Below are 26640 nucleotides of genomic sequence, written 5' to 3'. Positions count from 1 at the left end.
CCGCCCCCCAACCCCACCCCCCCCTCGGGGGCGCGCGGGAAGACGGAGGGGGGAGTGGGACGAGTAGTTGAGGCGCGCGCCCACCATATCCAGTCAGAGGACCAGGACCTGGCAGCATGAACCCTCCCTTCTTTCAGACTTTCGCGGCCTGGTGATGGGGTGAGAGGGCTCCCTGACGGGCTTGGATGAGGGGCTTCTTAGCTCTGCGACCCTTCTGTGCGTGGGTTTGGGTTCTGGCGGGAGCCCCCGGGCCGTGCGCGCAGCCGGCTCACTCCGCCTCTAGCCGCGCACGCGCGGGCCCCTCCCCCAGTCTGGCGCGCACGTTGGGTGGGGTGGGAGTGTAGGAGGGGGCGGGGCTATCAGGACTAGTGGCAAGTTGGACAGAGGTCAGGGGTCACGCTGGGTCATCTCTGAGGAGTTGGAAGACCCTCATGAAGGCTGGAGTCAGTAGTTCAGCCTTCTTGGATTCTGGTTAGCTAGGGTGCTGTTGTGGAAGGAGTAAATCAAAGGCGGCAAGGTGGTAAAGGAATTTCCTTACACACTGGGGAAACACTTCCGGGCCTTGTGTGAATTCACCCTGTTTGTTTCCAGTGCATGGTTCAGTGTGTGGCTTTTCTCAAATTTCACTGCACCTTAAAATCTTGCAGTATTTCTTGGGTTTCAAGAAGTGCTTTTTGGTGCAGGTGTAGGATTCACAGGGCCCTTCCTGAATCCTGGATGGATTCTCCTGTGAGCAACATACTTATATTTACTCTTCTTGTGCATTCCACTTTTACTCCACTTATTTATTTATTTTTTTGAGAGGTTTTCCTTATAGGGTGCGTGTACTCACCAGGCAGACAGAAAACAAGAAATCATTCCCCGGGGGGATGGCCACACCACAAACCTTTCTCCTCTCAGAATCTTGGGCACGCATGCACAAGCTCCTGGAGTGAGTTTTAAGCCACCAGGTCTGAGCTTGAACCTCAGTTGACTACATGGGAGTGCAGTGATGTATCCATTATGCCATCTGCTGGTCCCACTCCACTTTTATTTCTGACTGTTTTAAGTGACTGATAAGGCAAGTGGGCTGTCTGGCAGGCAGCATCTTTTTGAGCTTATGGATGTGACAGCTTTTTTTGTTGTTGTTGCTTTATTTGCCCTCCATTGTGTGCTTGGAGACTTTTATACTTATGGTGTTTTGTTTTTAACATATTTATCTTAATTTTATTATAGCACATGTGCTGGTCAGAGTAAGAGAGAGAAAGGGTGAAAGCATCCCCCTCATGGGGTGTGGTTATACTACAAACCCTTCTGCTCCATGTCTTCATCCTGTTGGGATTTTGGGTGTACATGCACATATGCCTGGCATGATGTTTTCAAGCTAGTAGGACCAGGATTCGAACTGCATTCTTCCATGTGGTATCAGATTCCCTAAACCATTAGGCCAGGAGACTGGCCCCACTTAGGGTTTTTAAACTTTCCTTTTCACTACTCCCAAGTCAGAATCTTAATCTTTCAGAATTCAGTTCTCACAAAACATTGTTTGCTGAAATCATGATTTTTATGAAGTAAGAGCCTTTCCAACTATAGTGTCTTTTCTTTTCCAGCCTTCAAACTGACTTGCATATATTTAAAAGTTTTAAAAGACTGGAGTAAATAATAAGCTTTGATGGATTGATTCATCACTGCTGTTTTCCTCCTGCTCTGTTTTAGGCTTGATTCTCCTCAGTACGGCGGCACCGTGGAAGTACAGACCTTCACAGGGGGTGTGGTCTCAGCTCACACAGGTGAGGTTTCAGATACTTTTTTTAAGTTCGTTTTGTTCATGAGAGAGTATATGTATTCACAAGGGGGGTACTTTCACTAGGGTCTTTTCAGACCGCATTTCCTTTCCTCAGTGCCCATGGATACCCAGCATATTTTTCAGGTCAACTCAGAATCTGAACCCGCAGTTGGTGGTATGGCTTCTAACACTGCAGTTTAGCAAGCTGTAGCCTATGCCACTGAGGCCAGGCCTTGTTACCATTGTGTATGCTATTGCCAAAGAGAGAAGTAGATGAGAAAATTATAGGTTATTATTTGTGGGTTTTTTGCTCTGAAAAACTGGGAATATTGCATGTCACCCTTCTACTCTCCTCATTTGATGATAGTGGTACAACAGAATTGGGGTGTGTATAGAGGAAAATCTGGTCATCCTGGCTCTACCAGAGACAGTGGCAGTTTCCATGGTTGGCATTGATTACATGTATTTAAGTCCTTCTACCACTTTCTTTTTGTTTTAAAGATTAATTTTATTTATTATTATTTTTAATTTGACCAGAGAGAGACACAGCGAGAGAGAGAGAGAGAGAGAAAGTGATAAAGGAAGCCCTCAGGTCTGGAACTTGAACCATGGTCTGCCACGTGGGAGTCCAGTGCCTTAACCACCACACTACCTGCTGGCCCCTGTCTACCACTTTCTTACTATGTGGCCTTATGCAAGTCATTTGACCTTTTTGGTTCTTGCTTTCTTAATTTACAGTCGAGGTAATGTTAGAATATAAGTTTCATTTTAAGTCAGGTGTCTTTTCCACATGGCTCTATCCTTAATAGAGGAACTAAGTGCATATTTGTTATGGTGTGAGAAGCACATGGTTTATGGTAAGGTAGCCATGAGAATTATAGGATACATCAAGGAAATACTTAGATGTCTGACACACAGTAAGTACTTAAGAGATGTAGTTAGTAATCAGTTGGTTTATCATTGTTCTTTAATGGTTTTCTTTTTTTTTTCTTTGAGTAACAGAGGTTGCATGTGCTTCCTGTAGTGGGAAAGGACACCTTCTAATTTGGTGTGGTCATGCAGCAACCCCTTCTGCTGTATTTCTCCATCATTTCAGGATTTGGGGCATATACACATATATGCCTAGTATGTTTTTCAGTCTCTCGGGCTGGGATTTGAACTACAGCTAGCCATATGGTATCTGCCTTCACTAACTATTAGGCTATGGAGCTGCTGCTTCTTCCTTTTTATAAAAAAAAAAAAACATTTTTTTTTTTAAATCTCAAATCACATTTCTACTTAAAAAAAAAAACATTTTTTTTTTAAATCTCAAATCACATTTCTACCCTTTCTAAATCCTACTTTAGGTGCTCCAGAAGCTGGTGGACCTGAGCGGAGGCTGGGACGCCCTGGTGGGCCCCGGGCCCTGGAAGGCGGGTCCCGGTGGCCTGTGGCCCAGAATGAGGCCAGCTCCCAGCATGCCCTGCAGCCGGACGCCAGCCCCTCGGCCAGCAGCAGTGGTGATAACAACCCAGTCATTCTTCAGGCATCCAACAAGGAGCCTGGGAGTGGGACCATGCAGAGCAGCCCCTCCACTGCTCACCCTCAGCTCCCAGTCCTACAGACACAGGTTTGAAAGTTGGGAGAGAGTTCCTTTTTTGCTTCTGCTTTGTGGACTGCTGGGTCTGAGGTAGAAGAAGTGTGGCAGGTCTTATCTACTTAGATATCTGAGTAGAGAGATTATTTTGGTACTCAGGTAGTTGGGGCTTTAGTATTTCAAGCTGTTTGATCATACTCTTTTTTTTTTTTTAAGTTTGCCATAGGGCGTGTGTGCTCACCTGTTGAGAGAGGTAGAGAGAGAATTACCGTGAGAAATCACCCCTCCCAAGGAAGATGGCAATGCCACAATTCCTTCTCTATTCTCTTGATCTTTTGGGAACATAATGTGCATGCACCTACTGTGTTTTTTTTTTTTTTGGAGAGATTTTTGCTATAGGGCACGTGCACTCACCAGAAAGACAGAGAGAGAGAGAGAGAGAGACAGAGAGACAGAAAATGAGAAATCACCCAAAAGGGGGAATGGCCATGCTGCAATCCCTTCTTCTCCATTCTCCTCTTGGAGCTTGGGTATGCACGTCCACGTGCCTGGCATGAGTTTAAGCCACCGGGTCTGGGACTCGAACCGTGGTCAGCTACATGGGAGTTCAGCAATGTAGCCATTACACTAACTGCTGGTCCCCCTAGTATGTTTTTAAAGCCACCACATCAAATCATACAGTCAGCCATGTGGGATCCAACTGCCTTACCTTCTGTGCCATCTCTTGGTCCATGATGTTCTTTTTTTATTTTTTATTTGAATTTTTTTTTCTTAATTCACTAGAGGGTGCACGTACTCACCAGAGGCAGACAGAGGGGATATGAAGAAGCACCCTCCAGGAGTCATGATCATGCTGCATTCCCTCCTTGTCCATTCTTTTTATTTTTTTTTTCTGTAGGGCACGTGTGCTAGCCAGCCAGACAGAGAGAGACAGAAAGATAGAAAGCGAGAAATCCCCCCCCCAGGGGGGTGGCTGCACCTCAGTCCCTTCTCCTTCACTCTCCTCTCGGGACCTTGGTTACACACGCACATGCGTCCGACGTGAGTTTTAAGCCACCGGGTCCAGGACTCGAACCACGGTCAACCACGTGAGAGTCCAGTGACATAGCCATTACGCTTATTGCTGGTCCCCTTGTCTATTCTTTTGGGAATTTGAGCTGAATGCACATATGCCTGGTGTATTTTTTAAGATACCAGGTTGAAGACTTGAACTATGAAGTCAAGCATGTGGCATCCTTCCTTAACCGCCTCCCTCCCTCTCACCCTCCCTATCTTCTTTGTTCTTAAAATTTTTATTTATTTATTTATTTATTGGAGAGGTTTTTGCTGTAGGGTCTGTGTGCTTGCCAGAGAGACAGAGACAGAAAGTGAGAAATCACTCCCCAGGGAGGATGGCCACACTGTAGTCCCTTCTCTTCCATTCTCCTCTTGGGATGTTGGGCATGTACGCACATGCGCCCAGCGTGTGTTTAAGCCACTGGGTCCAGCTTTCGAACCATGGTCGACTACATGGGAGTCCAGCAACATAGCCATTATGCCAACATAGCCATTATGCTGGTCCCTCTTTTCTTTATTTTTCTATAGGGTATGTGTGCTCGCCAGAAACAGAGAGAGTGAGAAATCATCCCCTAGAGAGGATAGCCACACCACAGTCCCTTCTCTTACATTCTCCTTTTGGGATTTTGGGCACACATGCCTAGCCTGAGATTTAACTACTGGATCTGGGACTCAAACCAGTTGGCCAGGTTGGAGTTTAGTGTCTTAGCAACTATACCACCTGTTTGGCCCCTATTTCTTTCTTTTTTTTTTTTTAAAGGGAGATTTTTGTTATAGGGCATATGCACTCGCTGGAGAGACAGAAAGCGAGAAATGTCCAACAGAATGTGACTATAATGTTCTGCTGGACATAAGTGTTATGTTGATTTCCATTACACTAATATAAAAAGTCCAAGTGTAAAAGGTCTTTGTAACCTGAAAAAGGTTGAATTAGACTAGGTTGGAATGGTAGTGAGATAGTATGCTTCTGAGATTGTATGCTTTGTGAGTAGTTCAACTTCTTTCAAGACTGGAATAGGATAAGACTATAGATGATGTGGAGGGTTCATTCTTTTCTCATACCAGGAACATGTGGGGGTTAGGAAAAAAGGGATGGTGTAGAAACTGGGCAGGTCTAGGTTTGTGTACAGTAGGCTTCTGATGTTTATAGATTTTATACTTGTAGCTTTCCTGAGCAGCTGATAAAATTTTTTACATACTAATTTCTGTCTTTTAGCTGATGTAGAAGTTTAGTAGTGTAATATGAGGCTGTGCACTCAAGCTAATTTAGAGGGTTCCCTGAGTATCCGCATTTAAGTAGGGTTTTATTTCTACTTTTTTTTTTTAAGAGAGATTTTTGCAGTAGGGCACATGTACTTGCTACAGAGACAGAAAGCAAGAAATCACCCCCGGGGGGGATGGCCACGGCACCATCCTTTCTCCATTCTCTTGGCGTCTTGGGCACACACATACAGGTGCCTGGCATGAGTTTGAAGCCATCAGGTCCGGGACTTGAACCCTGGTTGACTATGTGGGAGTCCAGCAATGGAATCATTATGCCTTTTGCTGGTCTTTTTTTCTTACTACTTACTGCTTTGACGATAGTGACTATACTCAACTCCATTAGTGAAGAGATTAAAACAGCGACTATTTCTTCTTTCCCCTAGTGAAGAGGTTTAGATATCTTGGTGTCTTGGTGTTTTTTGTTTTCTGTTGAATTTTGTGTTAGGTCAAATGTATTGTGTAGGAATATGCATAGTTAAGTATTTATCTGCCATAATTGCTGTGACAATGGGGAAAAATAAAGAGATTTATGTGAGTGAAATCATTGAGGCTCTGAAGGGATTGTTAGAATTTGAAATCATATGCTACAGTAATAATCTTGAATTTGGGAGCTATGTGTCAAAATATAACTCTTGTGTTTCAAGGACATATTATAAATGAATCTGCTGTCTTGAGTACCTTATAAATACTTTATCACGAGTGTTTGTATTATAATGACATTGATACTGTATTCCAGAGTTTTTTCATATGAAGATGAAATGAAATAATGTTTTTAAAACACTTAGCATAGTGCTAAGCATTTATTTTCTCCATTATTTTCCACTTTTCTAGATGGTGTCGGACGGCATGACAGGCAGCAATCCTGTGTCCCCTGCCTCATCCAGTTCCCCAGCCTCTAGTGGGGCAGGTGGTATCTCCCCCCAGCATATAACTCAAGATTCCTCTCTCGATGGACCACCAGGCCAGCCAGATGTTGCCACAGTGCCCTTGGAGGGGCTCAGCTTACCCCAGGCTGCTGACCTGGCCAACAAGGGCCCAAAGTGGGAGAAGAGCCATGCTGAAATTGCAGAGCAGGCCAAGCATGTAGGTATTGGGAACACTTGTGAGGATTTGTGGGGGTGTTTTTCCTCAACTCTGTGTCCCATGGGTATTTTACATATGTTTCCTTATCGTGGATATATGATATAAGCCTTTGCCTTAACTTTTGTGATTTTGAGCCAAGTACTTCAACTCCGAGCCTTAGTTTCCTTTTCTTTAACATAAGGATAGTGTAGGATCAGCAAATGGCATAATGGTTATGTCACTGGACTCCCATGTAGCCGACCACGGTTCAAGCCCCAGATCTGTGACTTAAAACTCACACCGGGCACATGTACACTCATGTCCAAGATCTCAAGAGAAGAATGGAGGTGAAGAGATTATATTGTGGCCGTCCCCTCAGGGGATGATGATTTCTTCCTTTCTGTCTCTGCGTATGTGTGTCTGTCTCTCTCTGGTGAGCGCACGCATCTCAAAGCAAAAATCTAATAAAAATAAATAAATAAGGATGGTGTGGGGCCACCAGGTAACATAGTGGTTAATGCTGGACTCCCATATCACTGACTGCAGTTTGAGTCCCAGACCTGACAGTTTGAAACTCACTCTGGATACATGTGCATGCATGGCCAAAATCCCAAGAGGAGGATCCTCCTTGGGGATGATTTCTCACTTTTTCTCTGTGTGTCTCTGTCTCTGGCAAGCACACATGTCCTATGGCAAATACCTAAAAATAAAAAAAAATAAAAAAAATAAATAAGGATAATATAGCAGACTATGGACTGTGTGAGGTTTTTCTTTCTCCTTTTTTCTTTCTCTTTTTTTCTTTCTCTTTTTTAAAAAGAATCAGCAGAGAGAGAGAGAGAGAGAAAGTGAGAGAGCAAACTGCCAGGTCTGGAATTCAGACTATAATCACAATCGTCCATGTGTGAGTCCAACGCCTTAACCACCATGCCATCTGCTGGCCCCAATACTATATGAGGTTTAAAGAAAGAAACATTAAAGTGTTTTATAAGCTTTTATATATATATATAATTATCAGAGTGGGTGAGTGCTTATCAGATAAGGAAAGGGAAAAATCATGGTCACACCTCTGTCTCTTCTCCATTTCTCTATCCTGTTGGGATTTGGGGCATGTATGCACATGTGCTTGGTGGGTTCTTTAAGCTGCTAGAGCCAGGATTCGAAGCTTGTAGCTAGTCATGTGGGATCTGGCTCCCATAACCACTAGGCTGCAGGGACAGCCCAAACTGATGATCTCAATTTTTTTGGGGGGGGAGGGGGTCTTTTTAGGTTTTTGTCAAAGGGCACATGCACTTGCCAGAGAGATGGAAAGTGAGAAATCACCCCCAAGAGATAATGGCCATGCTGCAATCCCTTTTGCTGTATTCTTCTCTTGGGATTTTGGGTATACATACATATTTACCCAGCATGATTTTCAAGCTGCTGGGTCCAGGACTGGAACTGTGGATAGCCATGTGGTAATCCAGTACCTTAACTACCATGCCACTTGTTGGCCCCATGTGCTTTTAAATTTTACTTACCATTTCTATTTTGCAGCCTATATTACATTTATCTAGTGGTAAATATAATCGCTGGTCCAGCATTATCATCATCTAGAAACATGGGAATGGCAGGGTTTTAGTACACCTTCTCTACCTGCCTATTTAAAACTCCTGAGTGTGGGGCTCAGAAATCTGTTTTAACTTGAGACAATTCCAACATGTGCTCTAATATGAGAGCCTCTTGTCTAATGACCATATCTTTTATTTTTTTTTCTAATTTTAAACTATTTATTTATTTATTTACTGTAATTTGACAGGGGGAGTGGAGAGAGAAAAAGTGAGAAAGTAAGCGCCAGGTCTGGGACTCAAACCGTAGTCGGCCATGTGGAGTCCAGCACCCTTAACCATGGTGCCACCAGCCCCCCATATCATTTTTTTTTTCCCTAGGACTAGATGGCATAATGGTTATTTCACTGGTCTCCCACATGGTCAGTTGCAGTTCAAGTCCTGGACCTGGTGGCTTAAAACTCTTGTACGGGTTGGGGCTAGAGGGTCAGGAAAGGCCTAAAGATTAGATTGTAAGAAAAGAAAATAGAAGCCACGTTTTGAAGACTTGTATTACAGATACTTTGTTAGTTTGTAAGACATGAATCTACAATAGCTAGCAGTCTGATTCTTGAAAGATCTCCAGATTGTGTGCAGTTACTTGGGCAAGTGGGTCAGGACCCTGTCATGACACAGGTAGAAGAAAAAAATTCATTCACAATGTTTTCTTTGGCAACAAATGAGATGGGGAGATCAAGGGACAGTGTAGTGTACCAAATGGGTGATGGCAGACAGAGACAACACAGCAAAAAATAACAGAATTCTTCTCAGGCCTCAGAGATGTGGCAAATCAGTATGCTAAAAAGGGGTCTTGAATTTATGTGGAAGGGGAAGTAGACTGTGGTGAATACACAGATAAAAATAATGAGAGGTGACAGGCAACAACAGTCATAGCTGATAACACTGCATTTCTGAATGATCAGACCAAATAGAAGGTGTAGAATGGATGATGATTCTTCGGTCACTGCTTGGTACAGTCTCATTTCCAAATCATGTATAGTCTTTATAGTTTCTGAGGATAAAAATTAAAATACTCTTTTTTTTTGGAGAGGTTTTTGCTATAGGGCGTGTGCACTTGTTGGAAAGACAGGGAGAGACAGAGAGACAGAAAGTGAGAAATCACCCCCCAAGGGGAATAGCCATGGCACAATCCCTTCTCCATTCTCCTCTCCAGATCTTGGGCACGCATGCACACATGCCTGGTGTGAGTTTAAGCCACCAGGTCTGGGATTTGAACCGCGGTCGATTACATGGGAGTCCAGCGACATAGCCATCACGCTAACTGCTGGTCCCTTAAAATACTCTTTTAAATACTAAAAACAAAACAAAAAAACCCTCATGTATGTATGTGTATGCACAAAATCCTGAGAGGAGAACGGAGGGGAAGGGGTTATGGCATTGCCATCCCCCCTGGGGACTGATTTCTTGTTTTTTCTATCTGTCTTTTTGGCGAGCACAGGTGCCCTATCACAAAAATCTTTTAATAAAAAAAGAATTATTTATTTATTTATTGCAGTTTGCAAGCTGCCAGGTCCAGGACTCAAACTGCAGTCAACCATGTGGGAATCTTGTGCTTTTTTTACATTCCACCTACTGGCCTTTTAATAGCTATGTCTACTTTAAAAATTATTTAATTTTATTTATTACCATTTTCTTTTAATTTGCTATGGGGTATCTGTGCTAATCATAGAAAGAAGAACAAGACAGAGAAGGTGAGAAACCAAACCTCAAGGTCTGGTACTTTTTCTTTTTTTTAATAATCTTTTAAGAAGATTATTTTATTTAACTTTATATATTTTATTATTATTATTATTTTAAATTTGACCAGAGAGGGACAGCGCTGGGGGCGTAAGAAAGCAAGCCACCAGATCCAGTACTTGAACGGTGGTTCGAGTAGGAATCCAGTGTCCTTTTACCACGCCACCTGCCGGACCCCAGGTCTGGTACTTGGACCACAGTTAGCCATGTGGGAGTCCAGTGCCTTAACCACCATGTCTGCATGTTGGCCCCAATAACCATATCTTGATGTTTCCTTCACTTTCAGGATATTTATTTCCCTGTCTCATCTCTAGTTGTCATTTCCTCTAATTTAGTGGGTTGTTTTGTTTTGTTTTTAGATTTATTTGTTTAATTCCATTTGTTATTGTTTTTTAATTTAACCAGAGAGAAAGGGAAAGTGAGAAAGCAAGCCACCAGGTCTGGGACTCGAACTGATGTCAGCCATATGGGAATCTAGTACCTTTAGCCACTGCGCCACCTGCTGGCCCCTAATTTAGTTTTTATAAAGAGAAATGACGAGAGCAGTTGTCCCAAGTTGTTTTGTTTTGTTTTTAATTTTGTTTATTATTATTTAATTGACCAGAGAGAGACAGAAGAAAAGTGAGTAAGTAGGCCGCCAGGTCCAAGACTTGATTCGCGGTCAGTCAAGTGGGAGTCCAGTGCCTTCACCGCACCACCTGCTGGTCCCATGTCCTTAATTTTAAGTCACTTATGTTTAAAAATATTGGGGGGGCTAGCAGGTAGCCTAGAGGTTAAGGCACTGGATCCCACATGGCCAACTGGGTAGTTCAAGTTCTGGACCTGATAGCTTTAGAATCAAGCCAGGTGTGTGAGTGTGCATGCTAAAATCCCAAAAGGAGGATGGAGGAGAAGGGATTGTGACGTGGCCATCTCTTCTCAGGGCAGTGATCTCACTTTATCTTCCATTATGGTCTCTCTGTCTCCGGTGAGTTTTAAAAAAAATTGTTCAAATAGTTTTATGTTTTCTTTTTTCAATTGCTAGAAGGTGCATGTGCTCACCAGAGAGAGAGGGAGGGAGAGGAAGAAAGCACATTTTCAATGATGCGTGTTTACACCACTATTCTTTCTCTTCCATTTCTTCATGCTGTTAGGATTTTGGGCGCACACCAGTGCACTTGGTGTTTTTAATTTACTTTTAATTTTTTTTTTATTCTTTTTTTTTTTTGGAGAGGTTTTTGCTATAGGGCGCGTGCGCTCACCAGAACGACAGAGAGATAGAGCGAGAGACAGAAAGTGAGAAATCACCTCCCGGGGGGTTGGCCACGCCGCAATCCTTGCTCCTCCATTCTCCTCTCGGGATCTTGGGCAAGCACACACCCGCACCCAGCGTGAGTTTCAGCCACCGGGTCCAGGACTTGAACCGCTGTCGACTACATGGGAGTCCAGCAATATAGCCATTATGCTAACTGCTGGTCTCATTACTTTTAATTTTTTTAGAAGGCATGTGTGCTTGCCAGAGAGGGAGAAAGCACTCACAAGATAGGACATGGACACACTAAAATTTCCTTTTCATCTATCTACTTGTTGTGACTCTGGGCATACACGTGTCCAGAGTGTTCCTCAAGTCACTGGGTCTGGGATATGAACAGTGATTGGCCATGTGGGATCTAGCTCACTTTGCACAGAGTTTATTTAAACACTGCACCATTTGACTGATCCACAGATAACATTTTTTTTTAAAATTTTTTTCTTTTACAAAGATAGACGAACACACCCAATTGCTTCTCACACCATGATCTTCAACTCCTGCTAGTAGAATCATGGGTACACATACCTGGCATCTACAGTCCTCTGGGGAACAAGACCATGATCTCCTGTATGGTTTCAGCTTTGTCTGAGCAGCAAATTACTGCTGTGCCACTAAGCTGTCACACAGAGTAGTCTTTTATTAAGATAACTTTCTTCAGAATTATTTATTTAATTTTATTTATCATTATTATTATTTTTAAATCTCCTGTAGGGTGTGTCCACTCACCAGAAGGGGGGCAGAGAGAAAGTAAACCACCAGAGGGACCAGCAGTTAGCGTAATGGCTATGTTGCTGGACTCTCATGTAGTCAACCGTGGTTCACATCCCAGACCCGATGGCTTAAAACTCATGCCGGGTGCGTGTGCGTGCGTGCCCAAGATCCCAAGAGGAGAAGGGACTGTGGCGTGGCCATACCCCCTGGGGAGTGATTTCTCACTTTCTGTCTCTTTCTGTCTTCTGGTCGGTGCATGCGCCCTATAGCAAAAGCCTCTCAAAAAAAAAGAAAAACCGCCAGGTCCAAGACTCGAACAGTGGTTGGTAATATGGGAGTCCAGTGCCCCAACCAGCATGCCACCCACTGGCCCCAAAAATAGTCTTTTTTATAAAACAGGATTGTGTAAATTGGACTTTGTATCCTACTTGGAAGGTTAATGCAGCATGAGTATGCTTTGAGTAAGTACAATTCTGTGGTGATGAAGAACTCTTGTATCTGAAGGCAGGAAGTTGTGCTCCCAGCTTCTCTCGGAAACTCCACTTGGGGCATTTTCCCAACTCTTGCTTATGGGACTGTGTGAAATAATGAAAAAAGTCTGAAATCCTGTGTCTGGAGAACAAATGTCTTTTTTATTTTTTTTTAGAATTACTTATTATTATTTCATTTGCTACAGGACACATGCACTCACCAGAGAGAGAGAGAGAGAGAGAATGAGAAACCAAGCTGCCATGTCCAGGGCTAAACCTGGGGTCAGCCAAGTGGAAGTTCAACACCTTAACCACTATGTCATCTGCTGGCCTCAAATGTCTTGTCTTTTTTTTTTTTTTTAATTGCTAGAGGGTGTATATACATGTCAGACAGATAGAAAGGAGAAGGAGAAAGCCCTTTTTCAATGGGACACGGCCATCCCACAATCTGTTTTTTTTTCCCATCTTTCCACCTTGTTGGGATTCTGGGTGCACACATGTGTCTGGCATGTTGTTTAGACTGTCTGGACCAGGATTTGAACCATGGTTGGCTATGTAACATCAGGCTCCCTCAACCACTAGGCCACAGGGCTGGCTCTCTATAGGTCTGTCTGAAATTTATTTTTCATGTTTGCTATAGGGTTTATATGCTTGCAAGACAATGACAAAGTACGCCTCCAGGCAAAATGACCACAGTGTAGTCCCTTCTCCATTCTCCTCTTGGGAGTTTTTTTGTTGTTCAGTTTGTTTTTTTGGTAGTTTGCTGTTAGGTGTATGCACTGACCAAAGAGATATAGGGAGAGAGAAAAAGTGTGAAATCACCTCTGGGGGATGGTCACGCTACAGTCCCTTCTTTTCCATACTCGTCAGGACTTTGGGCAAGTTTGTACAAGTTCTTGATGTGATTTCAAGCCACCAGGTCCAGCCCTCCATCTGCTCAGTCGGTCATGTGGGATCCAGCTTCCTTAACCTCCAGAATACCTGCTGGATTTCTTGGAATTTTGGGCATGCATCCACAGGTGCCCAGTACATTTCTCAAGCTGCCAGGTCTGGGATTCAGACTGCACAGTTGGCAGTGTGGGGATCCAGGTGCCTTAATTACCACACTACCTGGCTGACCCTCTATGGATCTGTTTTTTTATTCTCAGCTCTTACTACTTCCTACCTGTGTGTTCTTAGGCAAATCACGTAATCTCTTTGGGTTTTTTTCTTATCTGAGAAGGGCATAATACCTACTTGTAGGATCAGTATGTGGACTACACATCATCATGAAATATAGCCTAGTCAGTTTTTAGGAATTTAGCCATAGCAGTGAAATAGAGATTGTTCAGAAATTGTCGCTTAACCTAGTTTGCTCTTAGGAAGCCGAGATTGAGACTCGAATTGCTGAGTTGCGGAAGGAGGGTTTCTGGTCACTGAAGAGGCTGCCTAAAGTGCCAGAACCCCCACGCCCCAAAGGCCATTGGGACTATCTTTGTGAAGAGATGCAGTGGCTCTCTGCTGACTTTGCTCAGGAGCGACGTTGGAAACGGGGTGTGGCCCGTAAGGTATGTTCTCAATTGGGTCTGCCTTCCATTTCCTTTCCAAGAGTATATTCATTGATGGGTAGGTTATTTGGAGGAGAACCAAACCAGGTGGTGTCAAGTCTTTTATGATTCCTACAGTCAAAAGTCAATCCTTCAGCTTTTTTTTTCTCCCTATGGTTAGATGAGTGGGAAGACATAGTTTTGAGTATTTTCATGTTGGGCCCTAATTCCCATAGGTGGTGCGCATGGTGATTCGGCACCATGAGGAGCAGCGTCAAAAAGAGGAACGAGCCAGGAGGGAGGAACAAGCTAAGCTGCGTCGAATTGCTTCTACCATGGCTAAAGATGTCAGGCAGTTCTGGAGTAATGTGGAAAAGGTAGGCAACAGGGATTGGGAGTGGGAAATGGCCTTGGGTTAGGTTTGTGGCATAGTAGTAAGCATTATTAAAACGTCTACCTGAAGGAGTGAATATTGTAATTTGAAACAGCTGAGCCCAGCAGGTGGCATGCATGGTGGCTGGATTCCCAGATGGCTGCCTGCTGTTGAGTCCTGGACCTGGTGGCTTGCTTTCTCACTTCCCTCTCTCTCTTTCTCTGTCTTTGGTGAGCATATGGGCCCGATAGCAAACTAAGAATAAATATATATAAATGCAGTTAAATAAATCTAAAATAATTTTAAGCAGCTAATGACATTTATGCCGTGCAGTGGACTTTTGTAGTATTCAGTGGTGTGAAGAAGAAAGTATAGATACCAAATATGGGACCTGCCTTTGGGGATTATTAACAGGAGTTCTTGACCCCTCTAGGATATCTGTCCTTTACAAGGCATTTGGCAAGCTTTTTCTTTGCCTTTTTTAAGAATTATTTTATTTAACTTTATTATTTTAATTTGACCAGAGAGGGATAGAGAGAGAGAGAGAGGAGGGGGGAGGGAGCGTGAAAGCAAGCCACCAGGTCCAGGACTCAAACCTTAGTCAGCCGTTTGGGAGTCCAGCGCCCTTCACCACCACACCACCTGCCGGCCCCTTGGCAAGCTTTTTCTAAAACCTGTTTGTGCCTTGTGTCTGCTCAAATACTGTCAACATCCCTATTGCCTGTATATTGAGTTGTAATTATTTCTCAAGTGTTCCCTGGGTTCTCTTTACATTTTCAGTCCTGTTTCCTGGCAGTTTCTTTTTTTTTCTTCCTTCTACCTCAAGTACATCTTTTTTTGCACATTTCTGGCCATTTACATGTGCTCTTTATGGTGCTGAGAATGTCTCATCATTTGTGGGGCTTTTTTGTTAGTTCGTTTGTTTTATTATTTTTTTTGCCACAAGACACTGAAGAGACAGAGGGAAAATGAGAAATTACCTCTCTGGGGGAAACGGCTATGCCTCAGTCCTGTCTCCATTCTCCTCTTTGGATTTTGTGCATGCATGCATGCATGCACACGCACCTGGTGTGAGTCTCAAGCTGCTGGGTTCGGGACTCTCTGTGGTTGGCCACATGGAAATTCAGTGCCTTAACCACTACACCACCTGCTTGCCCCCACATGCTTATTTTTTAAGATCTGGCTTCAGGTGTATTTGCAAATCTTTCCCAGCCACCTGACAACTGGTTCTTCTCTCCCTATCCCCCTTTGTGGTTTTTTTTTTTTTTTTTTTTTTTTTCAGAAACCCCCCGTATTAAATCATGTGTCTTTTAAGATTATTTAGCTTCCTCCTGGAAGGCCAGCTCAGGACCTTGCCTTCCTAAACATTGGTGGAAAAGTACATTAAAAAAATGGTTATCATTGACTAGTTCTATTTATGATTGTGGCAGGTGGTGCAATTCAAGCAGCAGTCTCGGCTTGAGGAAAAACGCAAAAAAGCCCTGGACTTGCATCTGGACTTCATTGTGGGGCAGACTGAAAAGTATTCAGACCTTCTGTCTCAGAGTCTCAACCAGCCACTAACTTCCAGCAAAGCTGGCTCTTCCCCTTGTCTTGGCTCTTCCTCAGCTGCCTCCAGTCCTCCACCCCCTGCCTCCCGGCTAGATGATGAAGGTGTGTGTTCTCTTTGGCACTGTTTCTCTTCCCCATTTACCCTTTCCAGAGCTGAAAAACTCACCCTGTGGCTTGCAGGGCCCGTGGACTTTGTGACCTTATTCTCCTGCTATAGATGGGGACTTCCAGCCCCAAGAGGAGGAGGAAGATGATGAGGAGACGATTGAGGTTGAAGAACAACAGGAAGGCAATGATGCAGAGACCCAGAGGCGTGAGATTGAGCTGCTTCGACGTGAGGGAGAACTGCCACTGGAAGAGCTGCTCCGTTCCCTCCCCCCTCAGCTGCTGGGAGGGCCTTCCAGTCCCTCTCAAACACCTTCATCTCATGATAGTGACACCCAAGATGGTCCTGAAGAAGGTGGCGAAGAAGAGCCCTCTCGGGTGTTGGAGGTATAGGCAGAAGGGGTAGAGGGAGGATTCAGAATAGTAGAGGGAGAAGGTTCAGTGTTTTAGTTCTGAGCTATGACAGCAGTTGTTGCTTTCAGGAATCTTCTCTGGTTAAGAACTGTTTGGCTCATTTGAGAATGGCTGGGGAAGTATCTGGGCTTAGGGCAGTTATAGCCTGGGATTGGCAATTTCTGATGCTATGGTGAAAGAGGAGAAGTGTATGAAGATCTTTTTTTTTTTTTTTCTTAGAGGTTTTTGCCATAGGGCGCTTGTGCTCGCCAGACAGACAGAGACAGACAGACAGACAGAAAGCGAGAAATTACCCCCCAGGGGGGATGGCCACACCACAGTCCCTTCTCCTCCATTCTCCTCTTGGGATCTTGGGCACACATACACACGTGCCCGGCGTGAGTTTTAAGTTACCGGGTCCAGGACGCGAACTGCGGTCGACTACATGGGAGTCCAGCTAGCTGTTGGTCTCTGTACTTTATTCTTAACTGTATGATCTTAAAAAAAAGTACTTGCTTTGGCTCTTAGTTGACACTTCTGCGAAATGACCCAAGTTGTTGGCTTGAGGGTTGTAAGCTGGCATGGTAACCTCGAAGTGTTTTCTGGACCTACGTGCTCTGTTTCTCCACATGTCTGAGTGTATAGATGGTGTTGGGGGCCTTTAGTAATTTTATTTGTTTGCTATAGGACGTGTGCATTTGCCAGCGAGAGAGAGAGAGGGACAGTGAGAAAGCACCCCTGGAGTGATGGCCGTAGTTGTAGTCTTTTCTCCTCCATTCTCCTCTGAGGATTTTGGGCAGGCAAGCACACGGCTCCCCAGTGTTTTTCAAGCTTCCTGGTCTGAGATTGGAACCACATAGTCAGCCATGTGGGATCTAGCCACTTTATCATGACAACAGCTTGCCAGGCCTTTCATTCTTACCTGGCACACTCATAGGTCCTCCTCTAGGCAGTGGGGCCAGGGTTTGGTAACTGGTGCTGAGAGAAAATCCTTGATCACATCCTTGCCATGGGATTGTACCAGAAGCAGTTGTCACTCATTGGGACAGAGTCAGTTCTGTGACATTTTATTCAACCTGGCTCTTTTCTCCTGCCACTCTAACCCTAGCTGCTTCCCTTTACATCCTTTGTCAAACAGGTGAAGCCCTCACCTTCTGTCACACAGCGCAACAAACAGCCTTGGCATCCAGATGAAGACGATGAAGAGTTTACTGCCAATGAGGATGAAGGTCAGGCCTGTTACTCTTTATTCTTTTTTTTTTTTTGAAAAGTTTTTGTTATAGGGCATGTGCACTTGCTAGAGAGAGACAGGGAGACAGAAAGCGAGAAATCACCCCCCAGGGGGGATGGCCACGCCACAATCCCTTCTCTTCCATTTTCCTCTCGGGATCTTGGGCACGCGCTCATGCCTGGCATGAATTTAAACCACTGGGTCTGGGACTTGAACCGCAGTTGAATACATGGGAGTCCAGTGATGTAGCCATTATGCCATCTGCTGGTCCCACCTGTTCTCTTTATTCTGTTTTCCCTTACCCCTTTAAAGACTCTCTAACCTCCTGCACTTGGACTGTGTCTTGTGACTATTATCTGCATTGATCCTATTTAATTTTGTTTCCTAGCGGAGGATGAAGAGGACACCATAGCAGCTGAGGAACAGTTGGAAGGGGAGGTGGATCATGCCATGGAGCTTAGCGAGTTGGCTCGAGAAGGTGACATTCTCTAGACATGTTGATGAGTGTTCATTTGGTGACTACTATTTGTAGAATGCCAGAGGAAAACAAAATAAATGTACTAGAGGAACTTCAGGTGTAATGGCAAAGACTTAAAAAATAATTATAAGTAATAAGTAACAAAGACTTAAAACAGGTAATTATAAGGGCTAGCCTGTGTTGAAGTGCTTAAGGTACTAGATTCCCATGTGGCCAACCGCAGTTCGAGTCCTGAGTGTGGCGGCTTGAAACTCAGGCTGGTTGCGTGTGTGTGCTCCAGAAATCCTAAGTGGAGAATGGAAGAGGAGGGATTGTGGTGTGGTCACTTCACCCAGGAGTGTTTTCTTACCTTCTGTCTCTGTGTCTGTGGCAAATGCACACACCTTGTTGCAAAAATAATTCAGTAGGGGGAAAAATATACACACGCACATAAGTAACAAGTAATGATTGCTTATAAGTTTTAATAAGGTATACTAATATGAGGAAGAAAATTGACTATAAAGAGATACTGCTGCTATTTGACCTGAACCTTGAAGAGGAAGTTCACAAGGTTGATAATGTTCTTTCTAGGAGGAACAGCACCTCCTGTGGTTCTAGCCCAGGTTTGTAGACTTGGGTAGCTGGGTGATAAAAGTAAATTCCTTTGCCTTCCATGGGACCTGGGCCTGTCGGTGTCTATAGAGCCCTAAGTAAAATGAAGTGGTAACACTCAGATCACTTCCCTTAAAGTAACAAGCTTATTACTCTTCATTTGTCCTATAGGTGAGCTATCTATGGAGGAGCTTCTGCAGCGATATGCAGGAGCCTATGCTTCTGATGCCTCTGCCCCAGGATCTGGGAGCAGTGAAGACGAAGAGGAAGAGGAAGAAGAAGATGATGAGGTTGAGGCTAACAGCTCTGATTGTGAAGCAGAGGGGCCCATAGAAACCGAAGGGGCTCCTCAGGAGGATAGTAGCAGTCAGTCAGGTGAATGTGTGGTCATGATGCAGGAGCTGAGGAGGGCAGGCATTGGAGAGGCAAATATGGTGAGTACTCAGCCTTGGTTTTGTGTTTTAGACTCTGCTGAGGAGCAGAGTGAGGATGAAGAAGATGAGCACACAGAGGAGGAAGAAACAAGTGGGAGTTCAGAATCAGAGGAATCTGAATCTGAGGAGTCTGAGGATTCCCAGTCACAGAGCCAAACAGATGAAGAGGAGGAAGATGATGATTTTGGGGTGGAGTACTTACTTGCCCGGGATGAAGAGCAGAGTGAGGCAGATGGGGGTAGTGGGCCTCCCACTCCAGGGCCCACCACCACTCTAGGCCCTAAGAAAGAAATTACTGACATTGCTGCAGCAGCTGAAAGTCTCCAGCCCAAGGGTTACACCTTGGCCACTACCCAGGTATCCCAAAGTCCCAGTGTCTACTTACTCTTACCTTGATTTTCCTGTTTCCCAGTGACAGATGCCTCAGTTCTATTGCATTACCTCATTTTCTTCCCTGGTAGGTGAAGACGCCCATTCCCCTGCTTCTGCGTGGCCAGCTCCGGGAGTACCAACACATTGGTCTGGACTGGCTGGTTACTATGTATGAGAAGAAGCTTAATGGCATTCTTGCTGATGAGATGGGGCTGGGAAAGACAATCCAGACCATCTCCCTGCTTGCCCACTTGGCCTGTGAGAAAGGTAACTAGAAAGGGCCCTTCTAACCAACTGGAAGAGCCTGTTTAGTGGTATCTGCAGCTGTAGGAAGGTGAAATATTTGCTTGCTAGTTTATTGCCACGGTGGTAAATTTATTGGCTTTGTTCAATAATGATATAGACAAGACAGCACAGGTGCTAGGATTAACAGGAAGGAGCCATTAGAAGGACAGAGTGGGGCCCATAGGTGGCATGATGGTTAAGGTGCTGGATCCCACATGACCAATTCTGCTGCTAAGTCCTGGATTGGCAGCTTGAAGTACATGCTGGATGTGTGTGCCCGTGTGTGCATGCATGCACACCTGAGGTCCTGAGGAGACCTTGGAGGAGAGGGTAGTGCCAACATGGGTGTCCCCCCAGGGGTGATTTCTCACTTTTTCTCTCTCTGTGTCTCTATTTGTCTCTTTCTCTGTGAGTGTACATGTTCTATGGCAAAAATCTAAAAGAAAGAAGGACAGAGTAGTCAGGGTTACATATAAGGAACCAGAACCACAAAGTTTACATTTCCTAATAGTCTTTCATTGTTTTGCTAAACAGGTAACTGGGGTCCCCATTTAATCATTGTTCCCACCAGTGTGATGTTGAACTGGGAGATGGAATTGAAACGTTGGTGTCCCAGCTTTAAAATTCTCACTTACTATGGAGCCCAGAAAGAGAGGAAGCTCAAACGGCAGGTTCGATCCTCTGTATATAGTCACTTTCTTACCTATTAATGCTGCCTTTATTTTTTTAGACCTTTTCCTCAGATCAGTTCCTTTCTTTCCTCTTTGTTTTGCTTCATTTTGCTGTGAGAAATTTTCTTCCAACCTAAGTTTTGTACCTTCTTAGCATATCTACCCTTTGTCCTCTTTACTTGATACCCCATTATCTGCTACTTTCTCTCTTTGATACTTCAGGGCTGGACCAAGCCCAATGCTTTCCATGTATGTATCACATCTTACAAGCTGGTGCTGCAGGACCATCAGGCCTTCCGCCGCAAAAACTGGCGCTATCTAATTCTGGATGAAGCTCAGAACATCAAGAACTTCAAGTCACAGCGCTGGCAGTCACTGCTCAACTTCAATAGGTAGAGATGGATAAAGATATGTGGAAGTCATTGCTTGTCCTAAAGGGTGGCCTGCCTGGGTTGAGGAGTAGCATCAAGGATGCTCAGAAAATTGGGACCTTGCTGACCACTTTCCCTCTGATTCTCTTTGTCTCTCTGCAGCCAAAGGCGCCTACTCCTGACCGGAACTCCCTTGCAGAATAGTCTTATGGAGCTGTGGTCCTTGATGCACTTTTTGATGCCCCACGTCTTCCAGTCTCATCGCGAGTTCAAGGAATGGTTTTCTAATCCCCTAACTGGCATGATTGAAGGCAGCCAAGAGTATAATGAAGGTCTGGTCAAACGCCTCCACAAGGTAGGGCTTACATTAGTTTGTCAGGGATAACAGAAATAGTGAGAAACTAAGACTAATACCTAGAAAACTTTTGAGGAGAAGGAATTTGGCACTGGACTGAATTAACCCAGTTGTCAAACTGGTTGCCAAATTGAGTGACTTAATTTTAGTCCTTGTTTTCTTTAATGGTGATGTTCATATATTCGGTTTTCTTTGAGTAGAATGGTACTAATGATCAGTCCCTATTTGTATTTCTCTTTGCCTGGCTTTTCTCACCTTTTAGATAGGGCACATGCACTGGCCAGCGAGAGACAGACAGAAAGAAATCATCCCCTAGGGTTATGGCCACGCTGCCATCCCGTTTCCTCTTGGAATTCTGGGCACACACGCACATGTCCCAGCATGAGTTTCAAGCTGCTGGGTCTGGGACTCGAACTATGGTCAGCCATGTGGGAGTCTAGTGCCTTAACCACTGGACCACCTGCTGGTCCCTCACCTTTGTATTTTTGATGCATTTTCTCTTTTTCTCTCTCTCTTTTAAATTATTTAACTTTATTCATTCATTTGTTTTAATTTGACCAGAGAGAGAGAGGGAGGGAGGGAGAGGAAGTGAGAAAGTAAGCCAGCAGATTCAGGACTTGAACCAAGTTGGCCATATGGGAGTGTTCAACATCTTAACCACCTTGCCACCTGCTGGTCCCGGTTTTTTCTTTTATTGTCTGGGCTCCTTTTCTCTGCCTAGCTTTTTAATAATGACATCTTTCAGTATTCTGATCTTTAGTTTTGTTAAAAAAAAAAGTTTTTATTTTTATTCATGGTAGTGCATATGTGTGCACATGGGAGAAAGTGAGAGATGGAAACAGCACTCCTCAAGAGGACATGGTCATGCCGCAGTCTTTTTTGTGTTATAGGGCTTACGTGCTCGCTGGAGAGAGAGGGAAAGGAGCAAACGTCCCCTATACAGAATGTCTCACTGCAGTCCCGTTTCCTCCATCTCTCCCTCCTTTTTGGGATTTTGGTTGTACACATGTACATACCTGGCATGTGTTGTGCTATGTGGGATCTGACTCCCTTAACCAGGCTGTGGAGCTGGCACACTATCACCCTTTTTCCTCTAATTATCTTCTAAGGATCCTGGGCATGCTCTCAAAGTCTGATGTGAAGTCCATGGGGTCAAGATTCAAACTCCAGTTGTCTGCGTGGGATATTCCCTTTTCTGTTCAGTGCCTAATCCTTGCACCACGGGACCAGCCCTGATCTCTTTTTTGTCCTATTCGTCTACCTATTTCACAGGAATATTTATTTGTAAGGCTTAGACTATGTCGTATGTGATAATGCCTTACAGTTTTTTGTTTTGTTTTGTTCTGTTTTGCTGTAAGGCGCACGTGTTCAGGGCCAGCAGGTGGTGTAGTGCGTAAGGTGCTGGACTCCCATGTAACCAACTGCGATTCAAGTCCCAGACCTGGTAGCTTAAAACTCATGCCGGGCGCACACACATCCTATAGCAAAAATTACTTTCTCTCAAAAAACCAAAAAGGTGCATATGCTCATCAGAGACTGAGAAAGCAAGAAATCATCCCCCCACCCCCCACCCCCCCAGGGAGGCTGGCCAGGCTGCAATTTCTTCTCCATTACTTTTTCAGGATTTGGGTATGTACTGTGCCTGGAGTGTTTTTCAAGCTACCAGGTCAGGGACTTGAACTGCATAATGGGCCTCGTGGGATCCAGCTACCTTAATCTCTATGCCATCTTTTTTTTTTTTTTTTTTAAGAGCTTTTTGCTCTAGGGTACGTGTGTTTGTGGGTGAGACAGAAAGAAATCACCCCCCAGGGGGAGTGGCCACGCCGCAATCCCTTCTCCTCCATTCTCCTCTCGGGATCTTGGGCATGCACGCACACGTGCCCAGCATGAGTTTTAAGCCACTTTTTTTTTTAAGAGCTTTTTGCTCTAGGGTACGTGTGTTTGTGGGTGAGACAGAAAGAAATCACCCCCCAGGGGGAGTGGCCACGCCGCAATCCCTTCTCCTCCATTCTCCTCTCGGGATCTTGGGCATGCACGCACACGTGCCCAGCATGAGTTTTAAGCCACCGGGCCCAGGACACGAACTGCGGTTGACTACATGGGAGTCCAGCAACATAGCCATTACACTAACTGCTGGTTCCCCCCCCCCTTTTTTTTAAAGAGTTTTTTAGGGTGCGTGCACTCGCCAGAGAGAGAGAGATGGAAAGCGAGAAATCACCTTCTGGGGGGATGGTCATGCCACAATCCCTTCTCCATTTTCTTCTTGGGATTTTGGGCATGCACACACACAAGCTCAGCTTGAGGTTTTTTGGTTTTTTTTTGGAGAGGTTTTCGCTATAGGGCGTTTGCGCTCGCCAGACAGACAAAGACATAGAGACAGAAAGCGAGAAATTACCCCCCAGGGGGGATGGTCACGCCGCAATCCCTTCTCCTTCATTCTCCTCTCGGGATCTTGGGCACGCACGCACACGCGCCCGGCATGAGTTCTAAGTCCGGGACGCGAACCGTGGTCGACTACGTGGGAGTCCAGCGACATAGCCATTACGTTAACTGCTGGTTCCCCGAGCTCAACTTGAGTTTAAGTCTGCAAGTCCAGGGCTCGCACTATGTCAACTACGGGAGTCCAGCAACATAACCGTTATATGGTCTCTAATTTTTATTTTTATTTTTATTTTATTTAGATTTTTTTGCTACAGGGCATATGCGCTCGCCAGAGAGATAGACAGAAAGCACGAAACCAGCCCACTTTGTCCCCTACCACCCCGCAGGCTGACCATGCTACAATCTCTTCTCTGTTCTCCTCTCGGGATCTTGGGCACGCACACATGCGTGTGTGCCCGGCAAGAGATTTAAGCTTCTGGGTCCAGGACTCGAGCCATGGTCAACTATGTGGGAGTCCAGTGACATAACCATTATGCCATTCGTTGGTCCCTAATTTGTATTTTTAATCCCTTTACATTTAAAATTTAATCAATTTTTCTTTTTCTTTTCTTTTTTTTTTTTAAAGGATTTTTGCCATAGGGCACCTGCTCTTACTGGGAGACCCAGAGAGAGGGAAAGTGAGAAATCACTTCCCCAGGGAGGACAGCCATGCTGTAGTCCCTTCTCCATTCTTTTGAGATTTTGGAGCATGCATACACACACAAACACACACACACACACACACACACACACACACACATGCACTTGTGTGGTTTTTCAAGTTGCCAGATTCAGGATTCAAACTTTATTTGGCCATGTGGGAGTCCAGTATCCTAATCAGCATGCTGTATGCTATCCTTCACTTTTTTTTTTTTTTTTTTTTTTAATTAGACTTGTTAACTCACAGGAGAGAGAGAGAGTAGGAAGAAAAGTGAGAAATTACCTCCTGGGGGTTGATCATGCTGCAATCCTTTCTCCTTTTATGATTTTGGGCATGTGTGCATGCGTGCCCAGTATGTTTTTCAAGCCTCTGGGTCCAGGAGTCAGATTATGAAATCAGTGCGACCAGCAGTTAACATAATGGCTATGTTTCTGGACTCCCATGTAGTCAACTGCGGTTCGCGTCCCAGACCCAGTGGCTTAAAACTCATGCCGGGCGCTTGTGCATGCATGCCCAAGATCCCTAGAGGAGAAGGGATTGCAGCATGGTCATACCCCCTGGGGGATGATTTCTCGCTTTCTGTCTCTCTGTCTGGCGAGCGCACGTGCCCTATAGCGAAAACCTCTTAAAAAAAAAAAGATCATGAAATCAGTCAAGTGGGATCCTGCCATCTTAACCATCATGCCACTGGCTAGCCCTAATCCCTTAACTTTGTAGGTTGCTCTACTTACATTTAAGGTTCTTACTTGATTTTATTTTTTTAATTAATTAATTTTGCTAGGTGCTGCATGCACTTAACCGTGAGGAATAGGGAGAAAGCATTTGCAGTTGACAATGGTCATGTCTCTCAATGCCTTCTCTATTTCTTTTCCTCCGTATTTTTAAATTTTTTAAAAATTTCATTAATTTACTTTAATTTGATCAGAGACAGACACAGAGAAAGAGAAAGGGAAAGTGAGAAAGCAAGCCACCAGGTCCAGGACTTGAACCATGGTCGGCCGTGTGGGAGTGTCCAGCGCCTTACCACCACGCCACCTGCTGGTCCCAATGCCTTCTCTATTTCTTCACCCTATTGAGATTTGGGGCATGTGCATACATGTGCCCAGAGTGTTTTTCAAGTCGCTAGTGCCTTGATTCAAACTGAGATGTTGGCCATGTGGGATCTGGCCAGACATGAGTAGTTGACAGTTTCTCTTGAACTCATTCTGTTTTTAGCCAAATATCTCTGATCTTTATAGTTTGTAATTTCTACTCCATTTTGGTCAGTCACAGCATTATTTGTTAAATCAAGCTAGTTACAGGGTAGTCTGTCTTCTGCTTTTCCTTCATTTGTCTCCCATCACTTCATCCATATCACTATAGACATCATGTCCTATCAGATTTTTAACTCCTGAGATTACAGATTTGTCATTTATTTTCTAAGCTTTCAAGGCCTGTTCTGGGTTTCTCTTCCTTTATTTTTATAATCCTATGAACTTATAGTTACTCTTTGAAATGTAATTTAAGTCATCTCTCCTACGTATTTAACTGGTCTTCTATGACTTCAGTACTTCCTGTATCACCCTGTAAGGTATGGTATCAGTGTTTTTATTTCTTGCATTCTTCAGAGAGTTAAGTTCCTTGAGAGAAGGGTTTGCATCTGATTCATTATTTTGTGGTTGGTATCTGGCATGCCGCATGACTCCATGAGTATTTGCTTATGGGCTAAGTCAGCATTCAGCTGGTTATCAGACCAAGATTGAGGTAGAAAAGCTAGGCTAGGGCTCAGTGCCTGCCATTCTTCTGTTTTTTTTTTTTGTTTTTTTTTTGGAGAGGTTTTCACTATAGGGCGCGTGTGCTCACCAGAAAAATAGAGAGAGACAGAGAGACAGAAAGTGAGAAATCACCCCCCAGGGGGGATGGCCACACCACAATTCCTTTTCCTCCATTTTCCTCTTGGGATCTTGGCCACTTTGTCTGGGACTCGAACCGTGGTCGGCTACATGGGAGTCCAGCGACATAGCCATTACGCTAACTGCTGATCCCCCTGCCATTCTTCTGTCAGTCTCGTGTTTTATTTGCTTTTAGGTTTTGCGTCCTTTTTTGCTACGTCGAGTAAAGGTGGATGTTGAGAAGCAGATGCCTAAAAAGTATGAGCATGTCATCCGCTGCCGGCTCTCCAAGCGACAACGCTGTCTATATGATGACTTCATGGCACAGACCACGTAAGGGAGGACCAAGGATGGGCCTTAGGATTCTAGCTTGGAGTAAAGGTGGCTGCCAGGATGTCCCATTTACTATCACTCTT

General features: G+C 44.5%; 1 protein-coding gene and 1 pseudogene across 3 annotated transcripts in view; both read left to right on the top strand.

The window, feature by feature from the left end:
• The window catches only part of SRCAP (Snf2 related CREBBP activator protein), a 53280-nt gene that overhangs the window by 553 nt on the left and 26087 nt on the right, over positions 1-26640 (top strand). For all 3 annotated transcript variants that reach the window (XM_027771711.1, XM_014587699.2, XM_027771712.1), the window contains exons 2-17: positions 1696-1769; positions 3112-3374; positions 6492-6743; positions 13897-14082; positions 14298-14438; positions 15865-16087; positions 16203-16477; positions 17622-17712; positions 18103-18192; positions 18955-19158; positions 19249-19574; positions 19679-19856; positions 20409-20545; positions 20768-20937; positions 21079-21271; positions 26421-26557. In XM_027771711.1, coding sequence (XP_027627512.1) covers positions 3321-3374; positions 6492-6743; positions 13897-14082; positions 14298-14438; positions 15865-16087; positions 16203-16477; positions 17622-17712; positions 18103-18192; positions 18955-19158; positions 19249-19574; positions 19679-19856; positions 20409-20545; positions 20768-20937; positions 21079-21271; positions 26421-26557 — 2657 coding nt within the window. In that variant the 5' untranslated portion in view covers positions 1696-1769; positions 3112-3320. The remainder of the gene's footprint in view (positions 1-1695; positions 1770-3111; positions 3375-6491; positions 6744-13896; positions 14083-14297; positions 14439-15864; positions 16088-16202; positions 16478-17621; positions 17713-18102; positions 18193-18954; positions 19159-19248; positions 19575-19678; positions 19857-20408; positions 20546-20767; positions 20938-21078; positions 21272-26420; positions 26558-26640) is intronic.
• On the top strand, positions 7473-9312 carry LOC106734829 (single-stranded DNA-binding protein, mitochondrial pseudogene; annotated as a pseudogene).

Source organism: Tupaia chinensis, unplaced genomic scaffold (genome assembly GCF_000334495.1).
Source record: "Tupaia chinensis unplaced genomic scaffold, TupChi_1.0 Scaffold000231_1, whole genome shotgun sequence".
NCBI classification, from domain to species: domain Eukaryota; kingdom Metazoa; phylum Chordata; class Mammalia; order Scandentia; family Tupaiidae; genus Tupaia; species Tupaia belangeri.
This window is presented reverse-complemented; position numbering and strand designations above follow the sequence as displayed.